The sequence below is a fragment of the Pteropus alecto genome, unplaced genomic scaffold (genome assembly GCF_000325575.1).
Source record: "Pteropus alecto unplaced genomic scaffold, ASM32557v1 scaffold98, whole genome shotgun sequence".
NCBI lineage: Eukaryota > Metazoa > Chordata > Mammalia > Chiroptera > Pteropodidae > Pteropus > Pteropus alecto.
In genome coordinates, this window is record NW_006443570.1 from 17,424,303 (window position 1) to 17,436,768 (window position 12,466).

The window sequence follows — 12,466 nt, forward strand, 5'->3', positions numbered from 1 at the left end:
TCCTGCATGTCACCTACCCAGACTTTCTCAGGCCCTCACATCTAAAGCACATCATCCCATTTATTCTTTCTGCTCCTAAATTATTGTATTTTTACAACACTATTATAATTGTCTTGTTTTTTCCACAGTTGGGACCAGCCTGCACATTTGATACTTACTATATATATTATGCTAAGTGCTTCATAGATAATCAGCACCATAAATCTTATACTCAAAGAGCAAACAGATCCCATTTCACTTTATTTCTCAGTTCCTATAAATCAAGGTAGGGGTGCTTAAATTTTTTTTTTTTTAATCATCAGTTTATTCCAGTGCAGCAGCCTCCTTCAGGCTGGAGCAGGGAGTGATGACGAGTATACAGTGTTACAGGTTGAATTATGTCCTCTAAAAAGACAATACACAAGCTCAAAGCAGGGAAGGAGCATGCCTAAGAAAAATGAAAAAGTTGTAGGCAACAAGCATAATACACACATGAGAAGAGAAAATGGCTTTTATTTCTTTTTTTTTTTCACAACTTAAGTCAGAGGCTAAAAATACCAGACCTCAGAGTCCAGGCATTGAGCACCAAGATTCCTGTTGCAGCAGGTACTTCTCAGACACCTTGTCTTCCACACAGCCCACTGACATATCCTATTTTTTTTGATACGTGCAATTATTTCAAAAATAGAACTACTCAGAACCACTCCATTTATTCAAAAACTCTTCCAAGAGGGTCTTTGCTTGACTGCTTCAAGGATCTCTCTGCTGGTAACGACTCTTCTGTGGTTGTAGAAGGACAGCCTCACCGCCTCCAGGCTAAGCCATTCCAGTCGCCAATCTTCCAGAATGCCCAGTGCATCTAAGACCCAGGAGCACCCACTGAAGTCTGGGTGGGCCTGGGGGAGAAACGGAACTAGAGTGAGACAGAGAAGTGAAAGCCTCCAATAGTGAGCGTATTTTGGTCTAACCCAGCACCCAGTACCCATGGCTCCCATGGATTCATGCACCCCTGGAATCACATGACCCACCAAAGAGATGATGATAGGGATGTGATTAAAGAAATGAGGCCATTGTGCCTATCGGTTGTCTCTGAGGAACAGAGGTGAGAGGGATTAGTAGCAGGTGGGAAAGATACCCCTCATCTAGATAATACAGACTAACTCTTGTCACTTTAATTTTTCTGCCTCTGTTTTTCCTGATAGAATCAGAGTTAACATCCAACACCTTCTAGGGATAGAAAACATAATTTTAGAGTGTACTTTCACACTATATATTTCATGTTAGTAAGCATTTTACTTTAACACTTCTCAATTTCCAGCCTTACTTCCTTGTGCCAACATCTCTAGCCAAGTTGGGAAAACTTACTCTTCCTTGGATGGATGTGTCCCTATGTTTTCTGGTCTCTATGCCACTGTTTATCTGTCACCTCTACCTACCATGCCCAGACCTAACTCCAAATTTCAAATTCTATCTTTCCTTTAAGGCTCCTCCCAAGTGCTACCCCGCCACACTCCTGCTTATCTACATTCCACACAACCCTGAGCCCCTCCTCCCACAGAGGACCAGAGCACTTTGTGTTCTCAAACCCGATAGCACACGCTATGTCATTAGTGCTCTTGTCTATAGTGAGAGGGGCAGCTGGAGTAGTCAAAAGAACACTGCCTTGAGAATCACCCACCCAGGGCTCTAATCCTAACTCGGACTGGGCATGAGACGTCATGTAAGCAAGTTGCATTCTCACACTGGGCCTCAGTTTCTTTTTTGTGAAAGGAAAGGCTGGCAGCGGGACTCACAAATTTCTCCTGGTTCTAATAATGTGCAAGTCTTTCCTCAACGCCCTGCCACAGCTGTATTGTGAGCCCCTTACAGCAGAGACTGCATCGTTCTCACCTGAGCTCCCGCAGCAGAACCGGCTCACACTTAAGACACTCATTACATCTATCCAACCAACACCTTATTTTATCCTCACGGCATCCTAAGAGCCTGACCCAAGGCACAGACCCAACCCATTCGAGGCTTGAAGAAGCAAGGTGACCTGCCAGACCCATGCAGTTAAGGACAGGTCAAAGAAAGTCTAAAGATAAGAGGATTGCTTAGTCCAAGTGCTCCCATGTAGGCTCTTCCAGCCAAATGCAGGATCTCCGGCAGTGGTTCTCAACTGGGGATTTTGCCTTCTGGGGAGTGTTTGGCAATGTCTGTAGATGTTTTTGATTGTCACAACTGGGAAGGAAGGTGCTACTGGCATTTAGTGGGTAGAGGCCAGAGATGCTAAGCAACATCCTGCAATGCATATGACAGCCCCTCCCTCACCACAGCAAGGAATTATCCAGCCCCATGATGTCATAGTGCTGTGGTCAAGAAACCCTGCTCTATATCACACCTTCTCTCATCCTGTCTCTCCTTAATCTCATTTTCTCTTCTCTCAGGATAAGCAACAGATTCCAAATGATACTATGGGAATACAGGGGGCTTTGGTACAATTACACACATGACCACTCGGTCTTGCTTCATCATCATGAAGAAGTAAAATTCAAAATCACATCTTAGCACATCTTTCATAAAATCCCTTACTCCCTTCTCTATAACTTCTTTTGAAGGGGAAGACTTCCCCAATTGTTTTCTATGACTGGTACGCTGCAGGGTAAGGTTGAAAGGGCAGGAAGAAATAAGGGTGTCTCCCCACTTTAGGTACGTTCTAAGTCCAGAGCAACATTTAATGAAAACCTGATAGATGCGACACTTCAAAGCGATAGAACAGACTAGGTGATGAATCCCCCCTCTGCAAGAAAAGGGGAGGCCGTTTAAGAATCAGGTTACAGATTGCCTGTCAACAGATACAAGAAAGAGAGACATTAAGAACTCAGGTGTTCAGAGTTGCTGCCAACAAAAAAAAAGCAAGGGGAGTAGATAACAGCTGTCGGCAGATTCGGTTTGCAGAAGCTATTTGCACACAACTCTTCAGGAATTCAATGTGTAAAGAAGGACTCGTGTGTCAGAATAAGTTGAAGTCAAGAACACACCCAGGGCCATTAATATGATACCTTGTCTTGGTCATTCTAAACTTCCAGAGAGCCCCAACTCACTTGCTTTAGGATTTTTCCCATGTAACCCAAATAGGCCTCCTTCTTCTTCCTCCTCTTCTTCCCAAGGACTGAGCTGATCCAGTCATACTTCTTTTTGGCTGGGATATAAGTTTTAATCTTCTTAGATAATCTTAGGCCACTTAAGCAGATGAAGTACATGTGGAAGGCTTAATCCTTACACTTCCAGCTCAGGGCACTGGGCGTAGGCGAGTGTACGCTCCGAAGAGGTTTTATGGGGAGAGCGGGAAGGCTCGTTCCTAATAAAAGAAGTGTTAGTGAATGCACCCGCAACAGATGAATGCTCCCAGAATCCGTAAGAGATATTAAGTGTAGAGTCGAAAGCGGTCTAGTGTTACATTCCTGAAAGGAGCATGAGGCAGGAAACTCAAAATCTTGAGCTTTCTTCTGCTCTATCCCACGCAAAAGAGAAAGTGGCCACTTAGATGTAATGGCCATCTGTTTTCCAGGCAACACTCATCTCAAGTTATTCTTTTTATGTGTCTAACTCCAGGTGTTCTTATTACAGTGGCTTTTAGCCACAAAGATTTCAATTCAAAAGGACTGGGAGTAGAATCCTAGAAGCTGTAGGTTTCCAAAGCATCCCAGGTGAATCCAATGACCAGCCAGATCTGAGATTCATTGGTCTATAAAATCTTCCCAAAGCAACTACACAGATTTGAGGTTGAGACAGCTCTTCATGGACGTTATGCTTATGCCCTGTGTGTTTGTATTTGTATTGGGAGAGAAATATATCTCCTGAAGGCAAGTACATACCTGGTCATGCAACAGCAATCAGGAACTCAGGTGACAAAACTTGAATAGGAAAGCCAGGACGTCACTGTACCTTCTAGACTGAACATTGAGGAATTGTAGATAGAGAGGCCGTGAACTCCCTGTACTTAGTGTATCAGTTCAGCTACAAGGATGTGATCAGTCTGACACAAACCAACAGACAACACCAGAGAAGCAGCATGTCAAAAGAAGAGAGGAACCACACCAAAACAGACACCTTTTTCTCTCCCATCTAGTTATGAGCTCACCAAAGCCCATCAAAGCCCTAGCGGATATAGTAGTACTGTCAGCTTACATTGATTGAGCCCTAACTATGTCCCAGACTCCATGCTAAGTGCCTAACATACTCTATCTCATTTAATTAGCATAGCAACATTATGAGGTAAGGTATTAGTATCACTCTCACTCTACAGAAGAAACTAAGTCAGAAGGGTTAAGTGACTAACCAGGTCACATACAGTGCATAAGTGGCAGAACCCATCTGAGTCTTTGCTTCTAACCCCACACTCCACCACCTTCTGAACACCAGAGGCCCACCCTCCTTATAGTTACATATGCATGCTCTGCACAGTTGCTACATGTATTTATTCATTAATGGAGAACTTTGAATGTAACTTATCCACAATGTAAGCTAAGTTCTTCTGAATTAATCCTTTGATAACAATGACAGAAGCTAAAATGAATGCTTCTATGAAAGGAAAAAGTGATTCCCTATTACCTGGTTGTCAAAGCCATGTCTCACCCACCACCCCACTCCTATTCTCATTTCACCAGCTCCATCTCTCATTATTTCTCTATTCAGAAATGTAATATATGCACAGAGCACATATCATATGATGAAGTGAATTGGGAGTTTTAATGCAAAGAAGTAAATACAAACTGTCAGGTACCATCAAATCTCCGTAGGATGGCACACTTCATTGGACTGGGGGCAATGGGAAGGGTTAGGCAGGCGGGAACTGTGCCAGCATTGTAATGTCGAGAGGATGCTGGAGAGCATTTGGGGAAGGGGGAAAGGAACAGATTTGGTGTTGCTATTGGGAGTGTAGCACAGAAGTCCTGGCCAGATGGCATTCACACATTCAAAAATATTCTGCAAATTTTAGTCCCCTACTAAGTGCAAAACCCATGGCCATACATGGAAATAGTAATAAATTCCCAATAGGAATCACAAAAGTCACCCAGAGGAAAATCATAGGGTGATCAGAAGACTCACAGGCAGATATTAGAAATCCGAATATGCTAAAAAGGACATGCAATAAATTATTACCTGCTAATAACTTCCCTATCCTGGAGACGAAGCAATTTACTAATAGTGATACTAACATATATTTATTGAGTGCTTACTACTCACCTTGAATTATATGAAGCACTTTATAATCGTCATTTCATGGTTTTAATACTGAGAGATGGGTTTTATCATCTCTTTAGTAAAGATGAGGAAATTGAAGCATATATAGAGACACTAATTTGTTCAAGATCACACAGGTAGTAAGTTGCAGCGCTGGGAATTAAAATCTAGTATGTCTGACACCAAAATTCCCAGCAATATTTCTCCAGGTTAGACCCCCTGCCCACCTGCAGCAGAATCTTCTGGGCTGCTTATTAAAACAAAGATCCCCAACCCCCTTCCTAAGCCTCTGATATAGGTATCTAAAGTTTTGGTGCCACTGCACTACCACTATCTCCCAAGTATGGGGAAAATGCTACCCTGAACCAAATCCTATTCAGAAGAGAAGAGCTCATTAGAGACTTAAGAAGGATAGAAACGCTAGAAGAAAGTGACTGAGACATGGCTAAAAGATAAGCGCAGTCAGACACAGATCTCAGAAATGGAGAAGGTAGACTTCAAAGAGACCAGAGAAAATAGAGTTAGGATTCTGTAGATAGAAACTCTAAAAGGCAGGTCAACTCAAGGGAAAACAGGAGGCTCTTCCTTAACTAGTTAGGACTTTGGCTCCCCTCTTGGATTATAATTCCCTTCAACCTGGTCCTATCTCGGTGGAATATCAGATCCAAAGGACAAACCAAGTTCATAAAGAGGGGTGGTGAGTAACAAGAGCAGAAGATGGAACGGCTGGGAGCTGGTTGGCAAATGGGGCATGGAGTGAGCCTGGGCAGTGATTCAGGAGTAAGAATGACTGAAAGGGTCTTGGAATCTGATTTTATGTGGAAATGTCTGCAGGGATGGGAGCGGCCTAAGGAGTCAAACAGCCCAGGCAGGTCTAGGTATTTTAGCATATTGTAGAGGGGATTCAGGCATTGGGTGAGATATTGGATTACATGAGCTCTGAGGTCTGCTAGGTTCTGTAGGTTCTACTTTTAAATCATTGAAACTTTCCCCTTGTAGTATTTCTCTAGGGTTAGGTTGTCAGAACTTGGTTAGAAGTACTACTCATATTATTTCTACCTCTAGATAGTCTGAAGACTTAATCCAATTGATTGGAAAAGGTCAGAGGATCACACTGTGCATTTTAATGTCATCTTATTTCATGATCTTAACTCCAGGAGATGGGCGCTGCTGCAGCTCACCAGCTGAGAAACTCCAGGTGAATGGCAGGAGGGGAGGGGATTTGGGAGGCAGATTAGAAGATGCCACCTTGAGTACAATGTCATTCTTCCTGGAATGTCAGTTCTACAGATACTAAACAAATATTAACGGTGGGTGATATTAGTACTAACTGTTCGCTGCTTTGTCAGGTGGAGGGAAGAAAGGAATTGGAATTTTTCCCAAGCCCAGCAATATCTCCTCTATTCTCTACTCCAAGCTCTTGGAAGAAGAGAAAAAGGGTAGGTGGAAAATGAGGACATCTGCCCCCCACTTAGGAATGGGGTGTAGTAGTACTGGGGTCACTCAGAAAAGCTCAAAGGTGCTGTGCTCCCTATTTCTCTTTACTCCTCCCCATGCGCACTGTCTCACAAATGGATGCCTATGCTGGGTAGTAGAAACTACCCGCTACCCAAATCGGCATTTTAAGTTCTGGTCTCAGCTCTACCAGTGACTCACTCTGACCTAGTCCAAGTCAGCTGCTCTTCTTGGCACTCAGTTTCCCCATCTGTTAAGGGGGTATATGTTTGATTACATGACCACTAAGGTTCCCTAGAATCTTGCTATTTGAAGTCTGGTCTGCAAACCAGCAGCAGCGGCCTCACTTAGGGGTCTTGCCATAATGCAGATTTTGATTCACTAAGTCTGGTGTGGGCTCTGTGACTCTGCATTTCTAACAAGTTCCCACGTGATTTTTTTTTTTTAAAGAAAAGTAAAACTTTATTTCTTTGTTTTACAAATAAAGCTGGCTGTGCTGATCCAAATGATGCTTATACACATTAAAGTTTGAGATGTCCTGCATTAAGACACCATCAATCTATGAATCAACTGCAGAAGTGCCTTTCTGTTTTCCCTCTCATGGGTTCTTATAACCCTCCCAAATTTTGTAACTCTAGGACTACTTCCAATGGCCAGAACAGTTTCAGACTAAGTGGTTCTCTGGCTTGGAGTTTACAGATATGCTACATGTTACTTGAAATAAAATACATACCCATTTACTAATAAATCAATCCACTAATTAATTTACTTATTCTATTCAAGAAATAGCTAAGGGGCATCAGCTTGAGGGCTCAAAATAAAAGTATGAGTAGGGCATGGCCCCTGTCCTAGAGAGTTTAGGGATGTGCCTGGACAGCCAACTCCAACTCAGTGTGATAAGCACTTATGTAATTAGCAGAGAGGATACATTCCAATGAAATGTTTATAGTCAGAAACTATGTTGTCATAGGCAGGAAAAATTCTGGAAGCAGTCCCAGGCTGTGTCCACTCCACGATCTGACTGTCTTTTCTGAGGCCTTAAATCTGTGGATCCTCTGTCCACAGAGGAGGACGTGCTCTTAGGACAGTCCCCGTCCAGTGACTCACGGATAATGATGACTCGCTTAAATTCTTCTGTTTCCCAATAATGAGGACCTGTGGTGTCCCTTAGCTCAGGAGTCCTTAACTTGGGATCCACAGACAGGTTATTTGGGGTGAGAGTGTGGGGGAGGAGTCCATGTGCAAACTGGTTTGTGTATGTGCTTAACACATTTGTCTTGGGAGGGAAAGTCCATACGTTTTCATCAAAGGATGATAAAACCTAAAAATTAAGAACCACTATTTTGTTACTGACCACCTGCTACCCTGAGCCCCTGGCAGTGGTGGGCCTTTCCTTCTCTTCTTCCTCCTCCATCTCCTCTCCCTCTTTAGCTCGTGTCTCTAAAATTCCTCTGTGCTTAGTTTGATTATGTTAAAAGGAGCTCTGTCTGCATTATCAGTCATTCCAAAGAGCTAAGGAAAGATCCTTGTCTCCAGCTCAACACTGTCACAGGTAAGCACAGCTGGGCTGCAGAGACAGCGGAGAAAGAAATTCCTTGAACCTAGAGCCAGGTCTTTAGCAATTGGCCAGCTGATCCTCAGTCCTTCACAGCTAAAGCTGTGAAGATGAAATTTTTAAGCCCCTTTCTGGGCTTTCAGGATGGTTTTAGTACAGTGACCTCTGCTATGAAAACTCCCTTTCCTTTGTCCTATGAGATATCTATGCAGTGAAAGCCAGAGGTAAGGGAGCCGGGGGAGGGAGCCACAGGTGGGCGAGTCATCAATAACACTGGGCGGGCAACTGTTGGGTCTGTTTTTACTTTAAAAATGTAGGCTTCAGAAACCATAGAGAGCATATATGCTGTGTTTGATGTATCATTCTTAGTTCAATCCAGCCTTATGCATGAAAGAGGAGGAAGTATGTTTTGAATAATATCTGAGGCAGAGAGTTCCCTATCATTTCTATTTAATTGTGAGGGCGTCACGAAGTTATCTTGCAACATAAATTTGTCTTTCTACTTTTGGTCTAGAAGAATTGGGGTTTACACAATAAATTTATAAAATGCCCTTTAAATATGCTGTGTGACTGTTTTTCTTAGCCTTTCTTCTTGGGTCCTGCAGGACTCTTGCTGAAATGAGTTGTCTTCCTGGATGCAAAGCACCTGGAAAGAGAGGGAGGGTGGGGCAGCCCTAAAGCATTCTGGGAAAGTAGAATGGGAGCAACAATTGGCTGTAGAAAATTCAGAGTTGATGTTCATGGATAACCCAGGGCAAATTCTCTACAGCAGTTGTCTACTACAGAAGAATTTCTGGAACAACAGCTTTTGTTTAGTGTGAACACAGAGTGTGCAGATCTGGCCCCAGGGGAGAAGTGAACACAGCCCTGAAACCTGCTTCCAGGGGCAGGAGATGAGGCAGAGATAAATGCTGCACGAAGACTGATTTTAATGCAGAAAATCTACCAAGGGGGTGGTAGATACACGAGGCATAGATTTACAGACCATTTCACATTCATTTATTGAGCAAGTATTTAAGAGCTTCGCACCCTAGGCACGGTGCTACTGGGGGCCAGAGTGGCATCCAAGAACAGAGCAGACACAGCTTTCAGCCCTCATGGCCTTTACATCTAATAAGAGAAATGGACAATAAGCTCAAGTGCATCCAGTGCTGTTACAGAAATGACACTTCCAGAGTACTGTGGGGGCACATAAGAGGGACAGCCAATCCTGACTTAGAAAATCATGGAAGCCTTCTTGGAGGAAATGATGTTGAGGCTGAGATCTAAGGGCTGAGCAGAAGTTAGTTAGGTCATAGGGGTGAGGAGTGACAACAGTCACAGAATTTCAGGCAGAAAACAGGATGTACTCTCTCTGGGGCACATGACCATATTTCATAGCTAAGGTAAACATTAAATTATTTTGTTTTTAGAATTGTTTGTTTAGTGTTTATAATCTCTTAGCACATCTATGGCAACCACAGCTAACAGATATTCTGTATCACAGTTTTCAAAGTATATGCTGGTTTTTCAGTATTGGAAGGTCTGCAAATTTCTGATGTGACTTTCATTTCTAAGTGTTATTGGATTTCTTAAAAATAAACTTTTTATTTTTGAACAGTTTTAAATCATAATTTATTTTTAACTTTATATTTTGAAACAATTTCAAACTTACAGAAAAGTTATAATAATATTTTTAAAAAGCTCCCATATATTCTTTAATTATATTTACCAATTACTAACATTTTGTTACATTTGCTTTATTTATTTATATCTATCTACCTATATATATATCCAACCCATTATTATTACTATCTTTGCCAAACAATTTGAGATATCATACCCTTTACCCCTAAATACTTTAGAAGGTGTCTCCTTAAAGCGTGGACATTCTTTTACAGAAGCATAGTACAATGATCAAATTCAGGAAAACTAACAGTGAAACTAAATATGCTACTATTTAATACAGAATCTGCATTCAAATTTCATCGATTGTCTCAATAATGTCCTTTACATTTTTCTAGTTTGAGATCCAGTCCAGGTCACACGTTGCCTTTAGTTGTGGTGTCTCTTTGGGGTTCTTTAAGCTGGACTAGTGCCTCAGCCTTTCTTTGTCTTTCATGCCATTGCTATTTTTGAAGAGCGCAGATCAGTTTTATAGAATGCCCCTTAATGTGGGTTTATATGATGATTCTTCGTGATTAGATTCAGCGATGCATTTTCAGCAGGTGAGTGATGTTACATCTTTTTTAGGAAATCAGATTACTCATCACATCACTCATGATATCAGTATGTCTCATTGGTGATGTCAACTTTTATTTTGGATTTTGGTATATTTTAAACCATAACACAAACTTACATATCTAAATGTGTTTACATTCCAATTTAATCACAAAGGAGATTAATAATGAACTAACCTGCTCTATGTTACCTTGTTTTAATGCGGACTTCATTGTTTAGTTTCTCCTGCCATCTCTGCATATCTTGGAACTTCATGTAAATGTGTCATTGATTCATACAATTATGGCTGCACATTGGCCTTTAAGAAGGCTGGATGCAAAATCATAGGGGTAACAAATTACTGCTTAGCTATGTTAATCAGAATTTTCTTGACATCGTACAACAAAAACAACATACAAAAATAAATTGGAATCCCAAGGCTGATTGAAGGTGATGATGAGCCACATTGGACAGATTTGGGTTCATCAAAAGAGCTTCATTGGTCTCACTGCCTGATTTTATGCTAATTTGGGCTATTAAAATAAATTTATAAAATATCCTTTGCATGTGTCGTGTATATGTTCTATATATTGGGCTCCTGTACAAGATAATGATTAAAACAAGAGTTCTCTTGCTTTGGCCATTTGAAAACCATAGCTGTATACCACTATAGATCATACCTACTGTACAATCTCTTTTGATCTAACACCCCCAGGCCTCAGGAAATACACATACATCCATTTACCAATGAGTCATTGAGTATAGTTGCTGGTTGCTCCAAATTGCACAAAATTTGAGATTTCTTTTCTTTTTGAAATTCAGTTCTTTTTATGTTAAAACATACCAATACAAACATTTTAGAAATGTACCACACTCTATGTAATCACTTACTTAGCCACTGACTGACCCACACAAATGACCCAAGCAAAGGACAGTCCTACCTTGGAAAGTGTCTAGCACAGAGGTCTTATTCCACAAATAAGGACACTGAGATCCAGGGAGGTGTCTTCGGAAGGAGAACTGCTAATGGTAGTCAGACTGCGGCTCTGCCTGTGCCAGGGGTTGGGCAGCTTTTTGATGGCGGAGGTACTCCCTTGGGAGATGATCAAGCTGCCTTACCCTCACTCTTGGCCAGGGTGAGTTGTTGGCAACTGAAGTTGAAGCAAGCCTTGGGCTAGTTTACTCATCTCAAATTCAGCCATAGAGTTGGAGCCCATCCAGATCTTTGGGGGCTTCTAGATTTCCTAGTAGATTTTGGAAGAGAAGATGGTCCTAACAGGAACAGAGGGCTGAAGAGGAGCTGCTTTAGAGGGCCATATAAAATATATTTTCATTGGGAAAATGCAGTCTAGGTTCCAAAAGAATTATCCAAGCTCAACCAATGTATCTATAAATTAGAGACCACTTAAACTCATTCCACTCCACTGAGCCATTGTTAATTTCATATCTACATGTGTAAGGCAGTACAATAGCTACTTGGTAGGTGCCAAGGTGAGTATAAGGAAGTTTAGGACATGGCCTCATGTTTAGGAAGCCTACAATAATTCCAGGGAGATGATACATACATATATTAAAAACTTAACAGTATAAGGGAATGACATGTTCAGATAGGTGGAAGATAAAAATGGATCACGGAACATTGGAGAAGGAAAGCTGTCTGCCATGTGGCTAAAAGCTGGGGATCAGAACTAAAACGAACAGGATGAAATTGCAGCTTCCTAGCCATGTGGCAAGTTACTTAAGTTCTCTACGACACTCAGAACAGCTCGGGTCATATTTGTCGTGCCCGACGTGTTAGCTATTATTATTATCTCTCAGTCTGAACGTGAACCATCATTTCAAGGATGGAAAGGACGTGTGCAGAGGAGCAAGAGTGGGCTTCGCATCCGGGTGACAGACTCATAACGAATTATCTTCGCGAAAAACTCCACAAGCTACTTTTGTAATTTTGTTGTCATTTACCAAGCACTGGCGCGAGGCGGCAATCCTGGAAACCTGATCCCACCTACCCTCCTACGTCCTCACTCCTCGGCACCGCCCTCCCGAGATCCC

The 12,466-nt window shown here is 41.9% G+C and overlaps 1 protein-coding gene across 1 annotated transcript; it reads right to left on the reverse strand.

Annotated features, from left to right (window-relative positions):
* Positions 1–492: 492 nt before the first annotated feature.
* On the reverse strand, positions 493–3,284 carry LOC112473206 (histone H2B-like). Its single transcript, XM_025041832.1, has 2 exons — positions 3,063–3,284; positions 493–875 (listed from the first exon to the last, which is right to left on the reverse strand). The coding sequence occupies exons 1-2, from the start codon at positions 3,219–3,221 to the stop codon at positions 693–695; spliced, it is 342 nt and encodes a 113-aa protein (XP_024897600.1). The 5' UTR covers positions 3,222–3,284; the 3' UTR covers positions 493–692.
* Between the last annotated feature and the right edge of the window lie 9,182 nt (positions 3,285–12,466).

Bases quoted from the DNA above. Each gene is read 5' to 3' on its own strand.
- LOC112473206 (XM_025041832.1), bottom strand. From the start codon at position 3,221: ATGTACTTCATCTGCTTAAGTGGCCTAAGATTATCTAAGAAGATTAAA. The intron at 876-3,062 runs GTGAGTTGGGGC...TTTCTCCCCCAG, and splicing joins TGGGAAAAATCCTAAAGCAA to GCCCACCCAGACTTCAGTGG.